General features: G+C 39.2%; 1 protein-coding gene across 9 annotated transcripts in view; it reads right to left on the reverse strand.

The window, feature by feature from the left end:
• CHD7 (chromodomain helicase DNA binding protein 7) overlaps window positions 1-19,673 on the reverse strand; it is a 200,920-nt gene that overhangs the window by 15,214 nt on the left and 166,033 nt on the right. For all 9 annotated transcript variants that reach the window (XM_075920643.1, XM_075920645.1, XM_075920648.1 and 6 more), the window contains 11 exons: window positions 17,850-18,026; window positions 15,097-15,240; window positions 12,215-12,470; window positions 7,873-8,083; window positions 6,800-6,995; window positions 6,416-6,583; window positions 5,937-6,116; window positions 5,518-5,628; window positions 5,234-5,439; window positions 3,901-4,100; window positions 3,119-3,278 (listed from right to left, as the gene is read on the reverse strand). In XM_075920643.1, coding sequence (XP_075776758.1) covers window positions 3,119-3,278; window positions 3,901-4,100; window positions 5,234-5,439; window positions 5,518-5,628; window positions 5,937-6,116; window positions 6,416-6,583; window positions 6,800-6,995; window positions 7,873-8,083; window positions 12,215-12,470; window positions 15,097-15,240; window positions 17,850-18,026 — 2,009 coding nt within the window. The remainder of the gene's footprint in view (window positions 1-3,118; window positions 3,279-3,900; window positions 4,101-5,233; window positions 5,440-5,517; window positions 5,629-5,936; window positions 6,117-6,415; window positions 6,584-6,799; window positions 6,996-7,872; window positions 8,084-12,214; window positions 12,471-15,096; window positions 15,241-17,849; window positions 18,027-19,673) is intronic.

Consider the following 19,673-nt stretch of genomic DNA (forward strand, 5'->3'; position numbering starts at 1 on the left):
CTGGGCTGTCAGCTGGCCGCGTGCTCCGCTCTGCTCCCCCCCCCCCCCCGCAGATCAGGGGGAGGGGGAGCAGAGCGGAGCACAGCAGAGCGGCGGAACGCGTGGCCAGCTGACAGCCCAGACGCGTCTGGGCTGTCAGCTGGCCGCGCGTTCCGCCGCCGCTTTGCTTCCTCTCCCTGGTCTGCTCGAGACCAGGGAGAGGAAGTGCCCCATTCGTAACTGCGGATCCGACGTAAGTCGGATCCGCGTAACTCGGGGACTGCCTGTATTTATAATCAAAGTTTAGACAACTGGAAATGGCAGAGATTGGATTATCAAGATGGCTAGGAAAGCATTCTTTACATCAGAAAAATTTACCTGTAATACATGCTTACTACATTTACCCAATAAGCACCCCCTACTGCCCAATTAATGAAGTAACATCAATGTTGATTATAACGGATTGTTCAGCCCATCCTCTCAAGCTGAATCTGAAGTCATCACACCAACTGTTGAAAGGCTGCTGCTCTTGGACTAGTGAGGGTGATCAGAGAGGCAGTAAACTGTAAAATCTTCAAAACCATCATCAATTTTGAGAGCATCTCCCCAGCAACGAGGAGTAGCAGTGAACACCCAGTTGTGTGTGTGTGATTTAAAGAAGTCCTATGAAAGTAGCAGGGGTTAGGCTGTAGTGAGAATTTGAGAGAATCTTGTGTCCAAAACTCCAAACATAGGTGACAAAATTACCACCCATTTCATCCTTGCTCTATAGCAGATCCCTCCCAGGTTCATGCATGGAGATGAACATATGACTAGACAGAGACTGAAAATTATTCTGGATAATGATCTACCATCAGCTTTCTTGATATTATTGATTGTGTTATATCAATACAGAAGCCAAAAGTTGGAAATCTAGGATTCTGATGTATAGATTGATATAGGAAGTAGTCAGGACAACTATTTGGGGCTGAAAAGGATGGTTATGGTGCAAGAATTAAATCGTTATTTGAAGGGCCAATGAAGGTACTAAATGGATTTGAGTGACAGTATGCATACTGTTATTCATTTTCATCAGTAGGTAGAAACTCTCTCTTAATCATGCTAATACACTGAAAATAACTGATAATTCACAGAAGTGCCTTTGCACTTCTCCTCCATTCCAGACCTATTATGCCCAAAGACATGCTCAAGGAATATCTTTTTAGTACTGATTATTTCTTTTAAAAAGCATGACAGTAGTAATCAGACATGCAACATATGTCATAAAAGCCTCGGAGTGGCACTTCAATGTGGCTATATTATATATTGATACCTATGTGGTAAAGTAACTAAACAAGAGGCTTCTTTTGTGTGGGGAGAATTAAGTCCAAGGTCTTTGGTCAAAGTTTGGGAATCCCATTTAAAGTCTATGGCAGAGTATGCACAGCCAAGATGTCAAAGAGAACCAGCATATAATACAAGGACAGTGACAAAAGACCCAACTACTAAAGTTACATCCACACTTTCTGCCCAGAAAGGCTCTGGCTGTAGGAAAAGAAGCCTTTCATTGAAGCTCATTCTACAGTGACAAATTTGAATGCAGCCTCCCTTTCACTGTGGTGTGTAGCTATAGCTAGTACCTATATGCTACATGATGCCATAAGTGCACGAACAGCCTAAGATACAACAGAAGCTAAACAAAAATAATTCAGGTGGCCGTTCCTACTATACATTTACGGTGAAAGCTTTGTTATCCAGCACTATAGGCGTGCGCAGGGAGTGTGCCGGGTGTGCCCAGGCACATCCTAATGTCTCAAAAAAAAAGTGGCTTTGTGTTTTAATTTAATCGCATGATATGCTCTTTTAGTTTTAAAGTATGGATTGTTGTATTATGCAATAAGCGCCGAATGTAGAAATGTATAGAAAGCCCGCGTTCGCTCGCAGCATGTCCTTTATAATTGAGTATTCAATAAATGTTTGCCTTAAAAAAATAAAATAAATAAAATTCCCTGGGTGCACACCCTAATGAAATGTGCTGCGCATGCCTACGTCCAGCACGCATAGGAATGGGGGTTGCCAGTTAACTGAATGTGCCGGATAACAAAGCTTATTGCTCTGTCCCCACCTCCTACTGGCAGATCTGATTCCTGGCAGTTCAAGGCAGGCTGAGGGGGAAGGAGGCGTCTGCTGATGTCAGCTGGCAGTGCCAGCTGTCAGAAGCCCCACAAAGCTGCTAGCTGGAAAGGTGGGAATCAGGCATGCGTACCCCTGAAGATGTAGTAGTATCATGGCTTGGGGCAATGCCAACTAACAAAGTTTACCAGTTAACAGATAAAGCTTTCACTGTACTCAGCACCAAAATATTCAGAGATTTAAAAAAAAAAAAAGACACTAGAAGAACCTCTGAACCTATAAATTTGGAAAGACTAGACTTGGAATAATTATCCAGGAAGGAATGGATGTTGTGATTTTGATGGGAAAATTAAGATTGGAACAACTCCCAAAGGAGCTGAGTTTTAAGGAGGGATTAACAGGGAAGTGGAGGCTTAGGAGGCAAGAAATTGAACTTTGCTTCAAGCACAGAGTGCAGCAAAGCTGACATTGGACAAAAGGAACAGAAAGGAGAGATGTCTGGGTATAAGATGATGCAAGAGAGAGAATAAGAGAAAGTAAGAAGTGCATATGAGGATGGGAGGTAAAAGCTGGAGAACTCAAGAGTTTGGTATGAACCCACATGAATGGACTCAAAGAAAAGGTGATGTGATGATGAGTCTGGGAGACTAGGAGGAGAAAGAAAAAAATAACTGAACTAGCTAGAATCGGAACAGCTTTAGATAACTGATGAAACACATCATTGGAAAGGCTGTCTTAAAGGCATGATCCACTCCTCTTTTTGCCATGTTGGAAATAATGAAGAATCTCTCTCACTAGTGAGCAAAACAAACTTTCTTCCTGAATTGTCTTGGTTAGAGCCAATCATCCAGGAAAAAAGCTTATGGTCAATCACCCACCTGATGTTAACTTGTGAGGAAGCACCACAGCAATGTACTGCAGTTTACAGTCCCACTATGTGGTCCTTTGGTTATATTAGAAGATATCCAGAAGAAGGTTTTCGCACATATTAAGAACAATAAGCTCACTATACATTCAACACACTTACTTATTACAGTGATGTTTGAGGTGTTTCTTATAGCTGTCCTCTTGAAACAAGACATCTGGGTTACAGCTTGCCAGCCAATCCGCATCTTGCAGCACTGGCTGTGAACTCTGGGCTTTCACTTTTTTGCCTTTCCTTCCCCTGGGCACTGGTGCAGATAGGCCTACAAAAATATCCCACAACGCTTCTCAGAGTCTGAATTGAAGAAGTCTGATCCCATGGATCCCAAAATGCATTACCAACAAACCAACAGGAACCATAAGCATCATCACAGCCACCCTTGAGGTAGATCATGACAACTAACTATGAAAACACCACAACAATTTAGTACATGGGAATCTGAATACAAAGTCCACTAAAATACAGGAAGAATGTATCTATGAGGAGTGCAATTATCCAAGGTGGAATCTGGATCAGATAATGGGGTTAAGTTCCCTGCTTTTGTGAAAACTTCCATGGGAACTGATGACTACAGGTGGTCAGGATTTATGGTTCATGTCCCATTTGACAGACAGCACCTCCAACAGCATAATGCCCACTAACACCATACTGGATCTTTGTTATGGTCTGACTCAGAATGAGTACTGCCTACTGAACCAGTACCACTGCCCCCAGCACATAAGATGTCCCTTTGAGGGCTCCCAAATAACTACCCTTCCCCTGCTAAGCTTGTCAGATCTGACAGGACCACAGTACAAATCAGGACTACATTTCAAAAAATTATATGACTGCAGGAGGGTTTCCCATCTAGCAGTACCATTAAGCTAGTATGGTAGCAGACGTACCGGAGTGGTTAACCAAGGCTCGTGTTTGTCCATCTGCAGTTGGAGTGATCAGATCCCAGATGAAACTTTTGATATTTTCATCCCCTTTGTAATGATTAAGACAATACACCAAGATTGTCCGGCAGATGGTTTCCACATCTTGTTCCGTTAATGGACGTTTATAGCGCCCATGTGAGAGGATGTCTGTCCACCGACCCCAACTACAAGAAAAATATCTTCAAGAACACAATTCTGGCACTGGAATTTCCACCTGTGACTTAATTTTAATCCTTGGGTGCCATGTGGGTTGGTAGTCCTACCTTTGCATTAACGTACTTAGCATTTGCAAGTCATGTCAGGAAATCCACTTTCCAGCATTGAAAAGTTATGAACACTTATTTTACAGAGCAGGCAATAAGTTCACTGCTCATAAAAGTTTCAATTGAACTATACTGGTAACAATAAAGTACACGTGTCTAACAAGAATGTTTCAAGAAGGCATGAATAGGATTTCAACCCTAGAACAATTTTGGGATTTTGAGCCCATTATTCACAATAATCACATGCAAACTTCCTAGGAAAGAAAAATACAAAGTTATTATGAAAGCCCACCATATGATGGTAGCCATGTATAGCTGCCTGAAGACACAGGAACTGAAACTGGGCTACCTTACCATGAGATAAGAAAAGTTCAGTATCCAATTAATTAACTGGATTTCAGTATTGTGCTAGGGATGAAAGCGACTAGTCGATTCTCCTCCACCCTTGCTGCCTCTATCAGAGAGAAGCAGCAAGTGGGGGGAGCGGAAGCCAGCATAAAAGTCAGTTCCCCCAAACACCATCTCCACGGTGGGCAGGGGAGGTAGAGGCACAGCAGGAAATAGTGCAAGCGGGAACTGAAGAAGTTTCCACTTGCACTGGTTCTGCTGCAATTCTGCTTTTGAAATGTAGAAGATCCCCGGCAGGACTCCTGTATATTTCAAAAGCAGAAGCCTTGAAGGGAGCATGGGGCCAATGTGGGACTCTCGCTGGCCCCACACACCCTACGGGGCTTCCTTTTGAAATGTACCAGAGCCCCACTGGACTAAGGCATCCTTATTGACTAATCAAAGGCTAAGGCATCCTTATTGACTAATCAAATCGTTGATGGAAATCCCATTAACTATTCGATTAGTTAATTAATTTAAATTCAACATCCCTATATTGTACTAGATGATGCTTTAGTTACTGACTATTATAAGACTTCCATTTTTCAGAATATTTAGCCACAGCTCTCTGTAGGTTGGTATAAAAACAAAAACAAAACCACCAAACAAACATTTTTCACATATCCATTCAGAAGCCTTCTACTTACCCATAGACCAAAAGGTTCTTCTCCACTCTAAAACATTCACTCCTTGCATAGCCCTGGGATTTGTCCTGAGGTCTACGGGGTTTTATACAAGGCTTTTCTTCAGAATCACTTTCCAGGTCTGAAAACTCCATTAGTTCATCTTCTTTGACTGCACTATAGAGCCTGGTTTGCTTCCTTACTCTTGGTGTATCAATAACTAGGTTGTTCTAAAATGAAAGTGAAAGAAACGTGAAAACTCAGAAAAATCCTGTTAAATGAATTAGGAACTTGTATAAAGAGCTCACCCTTCCATTTAAGGCGTCAATGTCCAACTCAGCTTTCTTAGCCCACTTCTGCCAGAAATTGGGATCATCCAAGGAAATGTCTGTCCTATTCCCAGATGCAACAAAACTAGCCTAGACAATATGAAAAACACTACATTGAGTTATTTACTGTATATGCCCGGGGAGATTTTTCAATTTTCAGTTATAAGTGTAACTTTTAAAAAAATGTTATGAAAGCAAAGTGCAGTGCCCTTGAAAGTTAACATTATGAAGACACACAAATGTAGTGACTGGACACGCTGAAACACCAATATATATTTATGACGATTTACACTGTCCAATCAATAGGCAACAGTAAGCTGGACAATGTAAATCTAAAAGCTAAATTAATGTGAAAAGGTAATATTTTATCAACTTTTTCTTCAAATTTCAAAGCACACCTTAGCAAATGTTGAGCCTTTCCCTTCAGATTCAATAGTAATTGTGTGTGTTCGCCTTAGGAGAATCTGATCGATGTCTTCTTCACAAAACTTGGACCCTTCATCTTCCTCATCCATAAGAGCACCATAAGCCCCCTTTCGTAGAAGATCTTCTATTTCTTTCTTAGAAAGCTGCTGTACCTATAATTTAGGAGAAGAGAAAAAAAATCTCCTTGAATGTGTCATTGTTTATATCTCTTAGCATAGTCAGTTTCCCTTTTACTTAGCCCTTAAAATGTAAACTTCTAAACTGTTCCGTCAGTCAGTAAAAACACTTACATTTGTTGCATTTCTCTTCTGTGAAGAACAGTAAAAAAAAAGTAACATCTATTCTAAAGATGATAATCAAAAATCCACTAATATCCTTTAACTAAAAATACAGTAAACAAGAAATAATACATTTATGATCTTTGGAAATCTGCATCTGAATATATTCTCACCCCATTTGTAGCATTTTCTCTTCCACTCATAGACTGCAACACAGCTTTATCAAGGCCAAGCTTTAAACTAGCTTTATCAAACATTTCTCTTTCATAAGAATTCCTTGTTATCAACCTGTAGATTTTCACTGATTTGCTCTGTCCAATTCTGTGACATCGAGCTTGAGCCTGGAGAAGTATAAAAAGGAATATTCAGTTACAGAATGAAAAGTCAATGCCTAGAACTTAATATATTTAAAAACTGAATTTAAGAGTTTTTTAAAAGATGAATTCCAAGCTTAATACACTTAAGAAGCAATAACAAACAATTTCTCATAACTAGGTAGAAAAAAAAATTCCAGACAACTAAAGAAAAGGTTTAAGTATTGCCTCTTGTCATATTACCTGGAGGTCATTTTGGGGGTTCCAGTCTGAATCAAAGATGATGCAGGTATCAGCAGCAGTAAGATTAATGCCTAAACCTCCTGCCCTTGTACACAGCAGGAAAACAAATCTATCAGAATCAGGTCTGGAAAACCTGTCAATAGCTGCCTGACGAAGGTTGCCTCTTACTCGACCATCAATTCGCTCGTATGGGTACCTGAAATAAAGTTGTGTTATTCGAAGTTTACATAACCTTCTCATCACTAACTTCTCACATCTTCCAAAATATTTAAAAAAAAAAATCTCAGCATGACTAGTATAGAAGAATGCCAGCAAAGTAGAGACCTGAAGATGAGCACTACGTAGCTTGAAAGTTTGTCTCTTTCACCACAGAAATTGTTCCACTAAAAGATATTACCTCACCCAGTATCTGCAAAGTAGAGAGTGACAATTCCAGAACCAATTAGGGATATAAGCGACTAGTCGAAAAGTCTAGGCTTATTGACTAGTCAATTCGATGAGTCGCTTCTCCCCTCCCATCCCTTGCTACATTTAAAAAGCATTAGCTGGGCTAAGCTCCTCGGACCAGGAGCCAAATCCTGCTGTGGCGAGGCAGTTTACCCCCTTATTAACTAATTGAGTAGTCAATGGAAATTCCATTGACTACTCGATTAGCTGATTCAATGCAATTTAACATCCTTAGAACCAACTGTGCGCAAAAAGTGAATAAAATACTCCATTCTCTCCCTCTGAGCAACTTGCACTGTAGATACAGCTCTAACCCAAAAGAGAGCACAAGATCTTCAAGCTATGAGTAGACATTATTATTCTAAACTTCAGATGGACAATCTACCTGAACAACAAAATAAAATGATGGTCAGTGATGTCTCAGAACCTTAATGGACCATTAAGAAAAATACCACATTCCTTTACAATTACAGGTATGCTTTTTCCTTTAGCCAAATCACTACTGTGTAACATTGTTAAATGTCTGAGTTCCATCCTTTTACAATATAGATCACTTGCAGGTTAAATACTTTGGCCACTGAGGAAAATGCAATTTATTTAGAACTATACTGTACTGTTGCTCTCACCGTCTTTGAATGAGGTAGTCTTCCAGTATGTCCAAGCAGCGCACCATCTGGGAAAAGATAAGCACCCTGTGGCCACCAGCCTTCAGTTTTGGCAGCAGCTTGTCAATCAGTACTAGCTTGCCAGCAGCCTGGATCATTGCCTGGAGCTGAAAATCTGGAGAGTCGGCATTGTGTGTTTCTTTAAACTCTTCCAAAATTTTCTCTTCAGCACCTGCAAAGATTGGACAGCAATACACGATTACTGTAAAGGTTTTATTAATAAAACAATGAGCTTGCCTTCAATACCCTGCATAAGCTCCAGGAATGTTTTAAGTGTTCTGTGCATAAACATTTACACAAATAGATTAGCTTAGTTAAAACTAAACATATATACATGAATGTGTGTGTGCACACAAAACCAACACACAAGAACAAAAAAGGATCTTAGCTTTCAATAGAAAAAGATTAGTAGAAAACTCCTTCCAAGAAAATGAATATTGACTCCAAGTAATATATGCATTTCAACAAGAGTGCGCCAAGCCAGAAGTATATAAAAAGCAACAAACGAGGCAATGAACAATTTAAAAATAGATGTTTAAGGGATAGAAAAAGTGCAATTTAGAAAATAAATGTAAATATGAAAGAGGAGTATTTTGACATTACAGTATTAAGAAATTGTATTTAGTTTTCTAAAAATATTATATTCAAGTGTAAAGGAGTAGAAGCTGTAGATGCCTGCCACTGCACAATCACAAAGCCCAAATTCACACAACGAAATGTGTCACTGGAAAAGAAAAGAGCTTTGAAATGATTTTGTTTTACCTTCTACTTAGCTTCTCTCTCACTGCATGTATTCCTTCCTGTCTGCTTAGTTTGCAGAAGTCATTTTATAAACATACACACAGACACATCACTCACTCTCATGTAAAACTACTATAGTTAAGAAAAACTGAATGGGACAAAAGGTAGTTCAGGTTTCAAGCCCATTCTCTCTTTGACCTCTCTTCTGAGGCTGCCATCAAAAATGCCATTTTGAACAGGGGTTTACTTTGTGGACACCTGCACATTAAGAACTTGAACAAACCACAAAAGCACATCAGATAGTTATTTTCAGGTATCAGAGGGGTAGTCATGTTAGTCTGAATCTGCAAGAATGAGAAGTTCTGTGGCACCTTGTAGACTAACAGATTTATTGGAGCATGGGTATTTTTCACAATTTGCATTCAGGTGATACCATGCCTAAGAAATAGTTTTTCTGTGATCCTTTAGGACAAAGAACATTTTTTTCTTTGAAATGTTAAACAAAAGCGGTTTTTAAAAATACATGTTTCAGTTACATCTTAATCGGGATTCTCTTGTCCAGCAACATCTGTGGTCCAGCACAGATGTTGCAAGATCAGATAGTCCTGGTGGAGGGCCAACAGTAAAGATCCCTGAGGGGCTGGCAGGGCAGTGGGCTGCTGCACATGGTGCCCCAGCACTGGGCTGCCTGGCAGAGCCACAGCAGCAATGGCTGCCCAGAGTGTGCAAGGCAGTGGGGACAGCAGGAAATGGGGAGCCAACTGAGAGGCCAGCAGTCAGGCCAGAGGGGCCAGTGGCAGGAATCCAAAAATGACCTCCTACGGTCTGGCAAAATCCCTCACCTGGAACCAGTCAGGTCCCAACGGTGCCGACCAGGGAGGTCCAACCTGTATTATGAAATGATCAAAAACATGCAAACCTCTACATTTATATGTAGCCAATCTATACATAAAAAGTACATCTTAAAACACACCATTGCAAATCTACATGCAAATGTACTGATTGAGGAACTCCAAAAGAGTCATAGTTTGGTTTAGATAATACACAGGACCTCTGCAACCACACAATGTACCTTTCCACAACCCCTCTCCAAAAAATTCTGTTAAAGAAAGTACCCACTTTGCCCTTGGTCTTCCTCGCTCTCCAATTGTCTTCACTGTCCCTAACTTGGTAATTCCTTTTCAGGAGAAGTATCTGATAGCAAGCCAGTAACACTAAAGCTCCTTCTCTCCCTTCTGCTCCAGACTATTTATTTTTGGGCTGGCTGGGTGAGGAAAGCAGAACATGTGGACTACCAGACAAGCCAGTGCTCTCACGCTCTCCAACCAAAAAATTATTTTCAGGGGCCTACAGCGTAGTGAGAGCAAGAGAATCCTAAGTCCTCTCACCATGTCCCACTGCAGCAAGAATCAACACAGAGTCACACACTGTGCTGGCTCTCCAGTATCTGGGAAAAATTATCCATAAATCCCTGAGAGATTGTAAGGGGAAAACCACTCATGAGCCTAGAAACACAGACACTATTTGTTTCAGAACACACACACACACACACAACGCAGCTATTCCCTGAGATTAGAGGAATCTAAATAGTTTCTGTTGTCTCCACATGGAACAGACTCACCCAGACACACGCAAATGCCATGCGACTTGAACAACTATATATTAAATACATACTTTAAAAGCACTGTGAAAAGCCACCTCAAAATTTACATGGGACGCCTCACATCATTCAATATACTTGGTGCACTGCTTTGACAAAAGAAATTGCTGATTTAAAAAAATCCCAAACCTAAAACCTTTATGTGCAATAGTACATGATCAGAAAAGCTTCCATGAACTCTAAAAATAGGCAGTGTTCTTAATTTCCCATTAAAAATTACACATCACTCTAATCTATGCCAAATATGACCTACTGACCTAACGAGTCACACTATTTGCATAATTGTGGACACTGCAAAATAGCAAAAGAATAACCTGCAGGACAGTTTTAAGTACAGGAATGAAAGTCCTTCTTTAGATATTGCAACTGCTGTTTTTCCATAGAATAGCAATGCAAAGCTGCTGTATATTCATTGTAAGGTCTTGAGAGAAAATTACAATGAGCTTGCATCATATGTGAAAAGATTTTAATTACTGATCAACAAGATAAAACAGCTACAGAAGCCAAGAAATAGAAAAATTTCTTCTCTAGAATTAAAGGACTTATTTTGATAAACTTCATCTCATAATGATAGTCATGATTTTTCTAGCTCAATCTGAGTGTTTGTTTAAACATTTAGTGCCAGGAAATGGATAGTGCGCGTGCGCACACGCATGCAATTTTCAAACAAAAAGCCCTCAGTTTATTTATTGGATCAAAGTTTTTATTAAGATATTCTAGTCCAGAATCAGCTCAGCTTAGAAACTGAGCTAGAAAACATCTGTCTAGCAGGGCATAATGCAAGATATTCCAAATTACTACATCATATCCCAGATTAATCAAATGATGTCACTTTTCCATTTCCTTCTATTAACAAAGATATTCCAAGAAAATTTAGTTAAGCAACAGAGTCTGGATGCCCCCCAATACTCAAAACTAAAAATAATGTCTTTAGCACCATAGCTGTGCAAGCAGCTGTATAGAAATGGTCCTCAAATAAGTGTACTTACAATCAGCATCAAATCAAACACCACAAATGATAGATTACTGTGGGAAAGGGAAGAAGCATTGGTAGGCAGAAACACAATAGGAGGAAAGCAAGATTTACAGAGGTGTAAATACTTTGTCCCCAAAAAGCAGAAAATGGCTTTGATCACTGAACACATGTAAGTTAGCATAAGTTAGTTAGCTACATTATATTAGCTAGTAACGAAGTTATACTGGTCCATCATTGCATAGTTGCTGTATTCAGTCCTGATCTAAAAACAGCAACAGCACCACACAGAAAGATCAATGACAATTAAAATCTGGTATGTTATATAAATGTAAACACTGTTTCCAGAATTTGTTTCTAATTCTAGCAGGACTTGAAATATCCGCTTTAACATCGTGACTGATCAACACTTCTTACCCAACAAGTTCAATTCAGAGAGGATTTTAACTGCGATATCAAGATTGACTAGAGCTAGAAGATGTGATATACCCAAATGCAGCTCTGAAAGAGACAACGTGATAATATCTAACTTGAGTGGTTTGCCATATTAGCCACTAAAGTCATGTTGGAATTCAAATGGTGGAGTGGGAGAGAGACGATAAGAAAAGTTAGATGAGGCTAGTATGATGATCAAAATTTAACAGGGCGACAGGACCAACAAACTTTTCTAAGCAGTGGTCCCAAACTTGGCTGTGAACCCATGATGATCTCTAAAGAGACTCATTTTGTCACTCTGCTGGGGGAAAATATAATAGGATGCTTGCATTTTACAGCTTTTGTCAGGACATGTAGTACATCCATCCATAGCTCTTTATCCTGAAGGAAAGGGAGAGAAACGACTATTTAGCGTGCATATTAGAACACCGCTATATCATCTTGAAGCTCCCCACAGCTGTTAAGAGAAAAAGTAGAGAAAAATGCAGGCCTACCATTTATAAGATATGGATGATTGCAGCATTTTCGTAGTTCCATCATAGTGTTTAAAAGATTAGGTACATTAGCTTGACCACCGCCCTTAGAGAGAAATGTGAAATTCTTTTCAAGAATAGCACGATAGTATTTCTTCTGAATGTTGGTCAGCTCAACTTCAATGATAGTTTCTTCTTTGGGGGCCAGGTTCTTTTCTACATCCTCTTTGAGGCGTCTCAACATCATTGGCTTCAAAATGGCTTGAAGCTTTTGCACCTAGGACACACAGCTTTAGTAAATAATTGTGTAACAGTAAAGCCTTAAATATTATGCTTTCATTTTCAAAATGATATTATGTAATCTTCAGTTTTCAGGAGATGCTCTGATTATCTTCACCGTATAGATCACCCTAATCCTAGAAAGTTCGTGAGCCTCTAAAATTTCCTTTTCTCCACTTTCTGCTCCACTCTCCAGAACTCAAATACTTTCTTTTTGAAAGACAGAATTTTTTCATACAACACACTAACAAATGATTACTACTTAGGTTACCCTAGGGATACATAAGACTACCGTTTTAAAAAGGTATTGTTACTGTATTTCTGACTTGTACATTTTTCCTTGGTGTGACCATGCATTTGAAGTTATCAAACAGATTTCACTTCAATAAAAGTTTCTCAAGGTAAGAAGCATCATTTCACTCCAATCATGGCCACTGAGTGAAATAGTAAGATACCTGAAGACACTTCAGAACTTTTGTTCATTTTAAATAGAGCTGGTGGTAATGCCTATAATGAAAAGGCAACCTATAATAAGACCCTGTTTTCAGTTGCTTATAAAACTAATTGTTCAGGCTAAAATTTCCCATGATGATTTCTGCCAGATGAACAATATTAGCTTATTATATAAAGTTCCAAGAAAAATAACTGCTTCCTAACTATTAAATTGGCTAGGGAGATCATAGAATCTCCATCATTGTAGACTAACACTTGTCAGAAATGTAACTAGATAACATTTAGTCCTGCAATAAGTGCAGTAGATTGGACTAGTGTCCTCTCAAGGTCCCTTCCATTCCCACAATTCTATGATTTCAGAGTCTCACCACTCATCTGTTATGGAGCAAACAGCTATGAAAATCCACTGTCAAAGTGATGTGCCTCATCCTGGTCTTGTAGCTGGTTCATGTGGGCTAGAGGATATTTCTGCCTGCAACTTGGTTAATTTGAGAGGTACAGGATTGTGCCGTGAATCCAAAGATTCTATATGTAGATGTCATGTGGTGGGTCATTATGACCCATATAATATAACAGATTTATTTTCCAGTTTGATTTTTTTTAAATGTAAGTAAATTAAATACAAAGGACTTCCTTAAAAGAAAATTAAGGTCACAAATCAAGCAAACAGAAGTTAATAGCACCAGATTTAAGGTCTTTGAAGCCAAATCAGAATAGGATCCTGTGAAAAAAGAAGTGTGCAAGCATATAATTAAACGCACAAGGTGGCTAACCTTTATTCTTAGCTTTTGAGTGCTCAACTTTGCAACCTGAGCCTCCTTCAATGTAGTTTTTATAGGTTATAAATTAATTTCTCTTGATATTTATCAATGTTGCTGCATAAATTTTGAGAGATCTTTTCATTCATTTAAATGGGGAACACTAGAGTAGTATATTTCTGATTAAAGATTACAAACACAATGTCTGTCAAGGGTTATATCACTAATTTAGGATCAGACCTAATCCAGCTCTCACTGAAGTCAATGATAGTATTTTCATTTGTTTTATGGGAAAAAAAGCAGCCCCTTATTCTATTGTCATGTTAAAGGGACAATGTCAACTAGAAACCTAGTCAGTCTAAAATTAAAAAAAGTGAAAGGTGTTTCTGCTATTATACCTGTCCCCTAATCCCCAGGACATTCTTAAATTCTTTCTAAAATATTTGGAACTGCCCTGGTGCTATACAAATGAACAGAGGAAACAATGAAATTTATTACACATACACTAACAAAGTAAATACTCCACTTAGGAAGAACAATCAGTTTCACACATGCAGAATGAAAAGTGACAGTCTAGGAAGACATATTACAGAAAAGGATCCAGGGATCATAGTGGATCACAAGCTAATTAGGAGTCAACAGCATGACACTGTTGCAAAAAAGCCCAAACATGATTCTGGAATGCATTAACAGGAGTGTTGTGAGCAAGACACAAGTAGTCATTCTGCCACTCCAGTCTGAGCTGATTAGGCCTCAATTGGAGTATTATGTCCAATTCTGGGCACCACATTCAAGAAAGATTTGGAGAAAGTCCAGAGAAGAGCAACAAAAATGACTGAAGGTCTAGATTGACCTATGAGGGAAGACTGGAAGTACTGGGCTTGTTTAGTTTAGACAACAGAAGACTGAGAGGGGACATGATAGCAATTTTCAAGTACCTAAAAGGGTGATATAAGGAGAAGTGAGAAAATTTTTTCTCCTTGGCCTTCGATGATAGGTAAGAAGCAATGGGCTTAAAATTGAGGCAAGGGAGGTTTAGGTTGGACATTAGTAAAAACTTCCAAACTGCCAGGATGGTTAAACACTGGAATAAATTGCCCAGGGAGGTTGTGGAATCTCCATCTCTAGAGATATTTAAGAGCAGGTTGGATAGACATCTATCAGAGATGATCTAGATGGTGCTTGGCCCTGCCATGAGGGCAGGGGACTGGACTTGATGACCTCTCAAGGTCTCTTCCAGTTTTAGTATTCAATGATTAAATACACTAGAAAAACATTTTTCTCCTTTACTACTCCTTTTCTAAATATCTACAGTGTTGTTTGTAATAAATAATCATCATCTTCAATGAAGTTTACTGTAGCAGGATTAAGAGTCTCTTTAAACAGGGAAAACAAAGTGCAAAGTAAAATTACCTGTTCTTCAGTTTTCAGATCCCCAAATTCTTGCATGAATGTGGTTTCTGATGGGAAGCGACCTGGCTCCAAGAAATGAAGCAAGCTGAACAGCTCTTCTACAGTGTTCTGTAATGGGGTCCCAGTAAGCAGAACCTTGTGTTCCTGCAAGAAAAAAAAAAGCAGTTGTCTAGAATCAATCCATGCAGATGTTTTCTTTCCTTATTCAGTAGCTCCTCCAACTCTATAGCTGTTTGTAAACTTTTTGAGAGACTGAACACTCTGGCCTTCCTCCAAATCTGTCCAGGCACTCCACTCAGCTTCTTGCCAAAGATAGGTCCTTTAGCCAGCCAGGGTCCTTTCGGACTTATCTGTGCTGCATGACCTCGTCATCTCCACAAATCTTACAGACTTTTAAGCTAGGGAGACACGATAAGCTCTAACAGCTCTGCTTTCCCCTCCATCTGTCATCGCTAACATAACTGAAGGATACACACATACTACATTAAATGTCTGCTGCAATGAAAGCTGACATAAATTGGGGTATCGATATCTTCTTCAGTTGGGCTGTCCAGTTTTCATGTTTTTGCTGCATTACCAAGATAGCTAGAACTAGTCACCGCTTCTCCAGGAACAGAAACCAGTTACTGCTACAAAGCAGTCTTGTACCAGGACTCCATCTCCACTTCAATAGTAAAAATTCCACAGTATCCACATAGCACTAGAAAGGGGCAGTTACCTATCTGTCCTAATTTTTCAAACATCTCAAAACCAGCTGAGTAAACATGTGTCCACAGGACCCAATGTCTGTTCAAAGCAGACCTGTTTTTTTCTTAAGAGTCAGGAAGCCAAATGATCAGAGTGCAGATTAGGATGAAAGAAGCAGATGTGGCAAGGGGGAAGTCACAAGATGCAAGACAGAAAGTGTGGAAGGACTTAAGATTTGACCCCAGAGTCAATGGGGAAGGACAACTGTAGCAGCAAGGTGGGGGAGCAAAAAGAAATATTTTATATTACTTATGTAATAGAAAAAAGACAAACAAAACTTTAAAAAATAGCATGTTTAGTTTTTGTGGATTAGCGGTTGAAAAAACAATCAAAGATGAATAGTGCTTATTCATATTGAAGTAGCATCCAGAAGCTGATCCAAGACTGGGACCTCGTTTTCACAACATCACCTCTCTCCCTTTGATCTAACCTACTCAATTTCAGCTCCACAAATCATAGCTGCAGTTGACATACTTACCGCAGTGTGCTCTGTGAGGTAAGATCAGCGGGGGCTGCTCTCCCATTGACTCCAGTTTCTCTTCTCATCATTGTGAGTATGGTGTTCCCTCTAAGCTGCATGGCAGCACAGCCCCACAGTTGTGCCAGGGGCTCAGGGCTGCTGTGCACAAAGCTGCCTATAGAAGGGAAGAGAGGAGCACTTCTCCCTCAGTGACAGCAGCGACTCTGTAGAGAGGGGACAATTGCTGCTCTGTCCTCTGCAGGGAGCTGCTGCTGTCACTGAGGGAGACATGCTTCTCCACCTGCCAGACAGCTCCATGTGTGGAAGCTCTGAGCCCCTGGCTGGGCAGGGCTCATTAAGCAGTTGCAGGGCTGTGCTGCCACGCAGCTTAGAGGGAACACTGGTGGAGTACTGGAGCTGACAGGAGAGCAGTTGGAGATCGATTTATCCCATCTAAGCAGAAGCGATAAATCAATCACCAGTGGATCATCCTTGTAGCGTGAATCCACTCCATGGTGAAGGTAAGCCTTCAGACGCCATCACTCAACAAATGCAGAGTCCCTGCCCCAAAGATTTTACTGTGTAAATAGACAAGACTGAGTGGGAGAAATGAAGCATTATTATCCCTATATTACATGTAGGGAAAGGAAGTACAAAGGTAAAGTGACTTGCTTATCACAGAGAAAGCTTGTACTAAAGCAGCAATCAAAAGCAGATCTCAAGTCCTAGTCAACTGCCTTATCTATGTGCCCATCTTCCTCTCAAACATCATAATAAATGCCTTTACAAAAATCTTTACAAACATTCAATAAGACTTAAAACCCCTGTCAGGAAGCTTTTGTTGGAGAACCCATTGTAGGTCTGCAGACCACTATTTCATTCCATCATGGTGCAAAGAATCCTCCAGCAAAGGAACAAGACAACAATAACAAAATATCAAATCTTAAGGCAAAAAATTTTTTAAAAGCAACTTTCAACTTTTTTATATGCACTAAAGAAGATGGGGCACTACCATTTAACTATCTCCTCATGAAAGTCAACTTTAAGGAACTTTCTCAGGGTTATATCACAAATCTATGGCAGAGGTAGTTGGAGCCTAGCAGTTTCTCTTACACCAGAGATCTTTTCTCTTCATGTTTTCATTTAAAATTCATTTAAAATAGATAAGCGAACAATTTTTAAAGATGGGAGGCAGAGAAAGGTGTAGATGGAGACAAGACAAAAAGGGAGTTTAAAAATGGAATGAATAGAAGGAAAGGTGGGAAATATAGATTTCTCGGTCTTCCTTTTTTATGGGGGAAGACCAACTTCCTGGATTAATTTAAATGAGGAGAGTGGGGAGCCCTTCAAACTTTAAACTAAAAATAAAGGTTTGCAGGTATGTCCATATAACTAGCTTAGAAATTAAGAAAAGTTTCTCAAACAATTCTCTTTCAGAATTGAGTTTCCTTAGCAGAACACAGAAAGGCTTGTAAAGTTATGTTCTTAATAAATTAACGACCAGAACTACAGTAAGTACATAAGATGGAAGAACGAAAGCACTGACCAGATCCATCATCTTCAGTCCTTCCAAGAGCTTACAATTCCTGTTTTTCAGTCTATGGGCTTCATCAATTACTACACAACGCCATGGAATGTTACGCAGCTCAGGGCAGTCAGTCAAAATCATTTCAAATGTAGTGATGATAGCATGAAACTTATAGGACCCCTTTATTATCCGACCCTGAAAGAATAGCGATAATTGTAAGTACACAAACTCACTAATAAATAAAGGAAATAAAAAGATTTTTAAAATTTCACATAAAATACAAAGCAGTGTACTGAGCAATATATTTAAATTCAATCATTATCACTAACATCAGAACAAAGGAAGGCAAACAAGTTTGCTGCTTTATGCCCCATTTTTTTAAATTTATTTATTTATTTATTTTACAAAGAACCAGTGGTTTTATCAGTTCATACTAGATATAGACACAATTTTTGCAGTGACATGTTACACCACAAAATTTTAACATAACAATGCAACACCAGGTTTTAATGTAATTTTTTCCTATTTTATTTAGATTTATCTTCTCCACCAAAGCTGTTTGACAGTTCTTTCAGCCATTCTGAATAAACGGGAGGTATGTTAAGAGTTCAATTTCCTGAGTATTACATATTTTGCTAATTGACATGTCAGTACTCACGTCTTCGTGTTTACTACATATTTAATTCATCTAATTCTAATAAGCAGAGTTTTGGAGAGGAACAGATTCACAGCTGTAGAAAAATCTTTGCATACATTTCCCTAATATTTATTTAATTTGAGGCAAGAAAATTCTATGGGATAATTTAGCTGATTATTGGGGGGCATCTCCATTTCCTATGTTTAGTTATTCCTGAATTTTTCAAACAATGATGTCCAATAAACCCTGTTAGTAAACCTCAAAGGCATAGCCATGTTAGCCTGTAACTTTAGAAACAAAGAGTTGTCCTGTTGCAACTTAGAGACTAATAAAAACATAGTATCAGCTTTTGTTAGTAAAATCCTTTTAATCAGAAAGGCCACAATGCTACATATTTTTGTTAGTCATTTTTTAAAACATATTAAAGATTTTTTTTCTGAAAAATATAGTGAAGATAATGGATGGAATTTTGATATATTCCTTCCCAATCTTCTTCAGACAATAAAAAGTTATCTTCCCACATATGTCTTAGTTCTAATGTCAATACTATAAACTGATAACATTTGAGTTTTGTGGTCATTTGCCCAATATTTCCCTTCTACCCACATTCTTATACTACAGGGAACCCTCTACACAACTATATATGCCTCCAGGATGCAACAGCAAAATTTATTTTAATAGCAGTGTCTCTTGAGGCTACTCCTCTTGCTCCTTTATAAAGGCATAAAGAGAAAGGTGGCAGGAATCTTCCCTAGTTACCATGCAATTCAAAACTAAAACAGAAGAGGAGTTGTGGGATCCACACTGACCTTCTCATCTTGAAGAATCAGTTACTATAGGGTACGTAACTGTTCTTTCTTCTTTAAGCATCAGTGTGGATCCCAACAGGAGTAGATTCTGAATGGTGGAAAATGAGGAGTGCCAGCCAAGGAGTCAAATATGCAGTTCTGCTGATCTGAACTTGGTATTAAACCTAGCCACCACATCAAGGGCATAATGTTTCACGAAAGTTCGTGGATATGCATACATCAAGTTTTGACATGTTCCTGAAGCAGGCTAATGACAACATCTGCACAGATGCTTGATAGCTATAGCTCAGCATGCTGAAATTCTCTGTGATAAGCTTGCTTGCCTTTTTTAGTGAGCCACATATAAGCACAAAAAGAGATGAGGCCGTTAAATAGGTTTGGTCTTGTCATCTGGGA

The sequence above is a fragment of the Pelodiscus sinensis genome, chromosome 2, assembly GCF_049634645.1.
Source record: "Pelodiscus sinensis isolate JC-2024 chromosome 2, ASM4963464v1, whole genome shotgun sequence".
Classification (NCBI taxonomy): Eukaryota; Metazoa; Chordata; order Testudines; family Trionychidae; genus Pelodiscus; species Pelodiscus sinensis.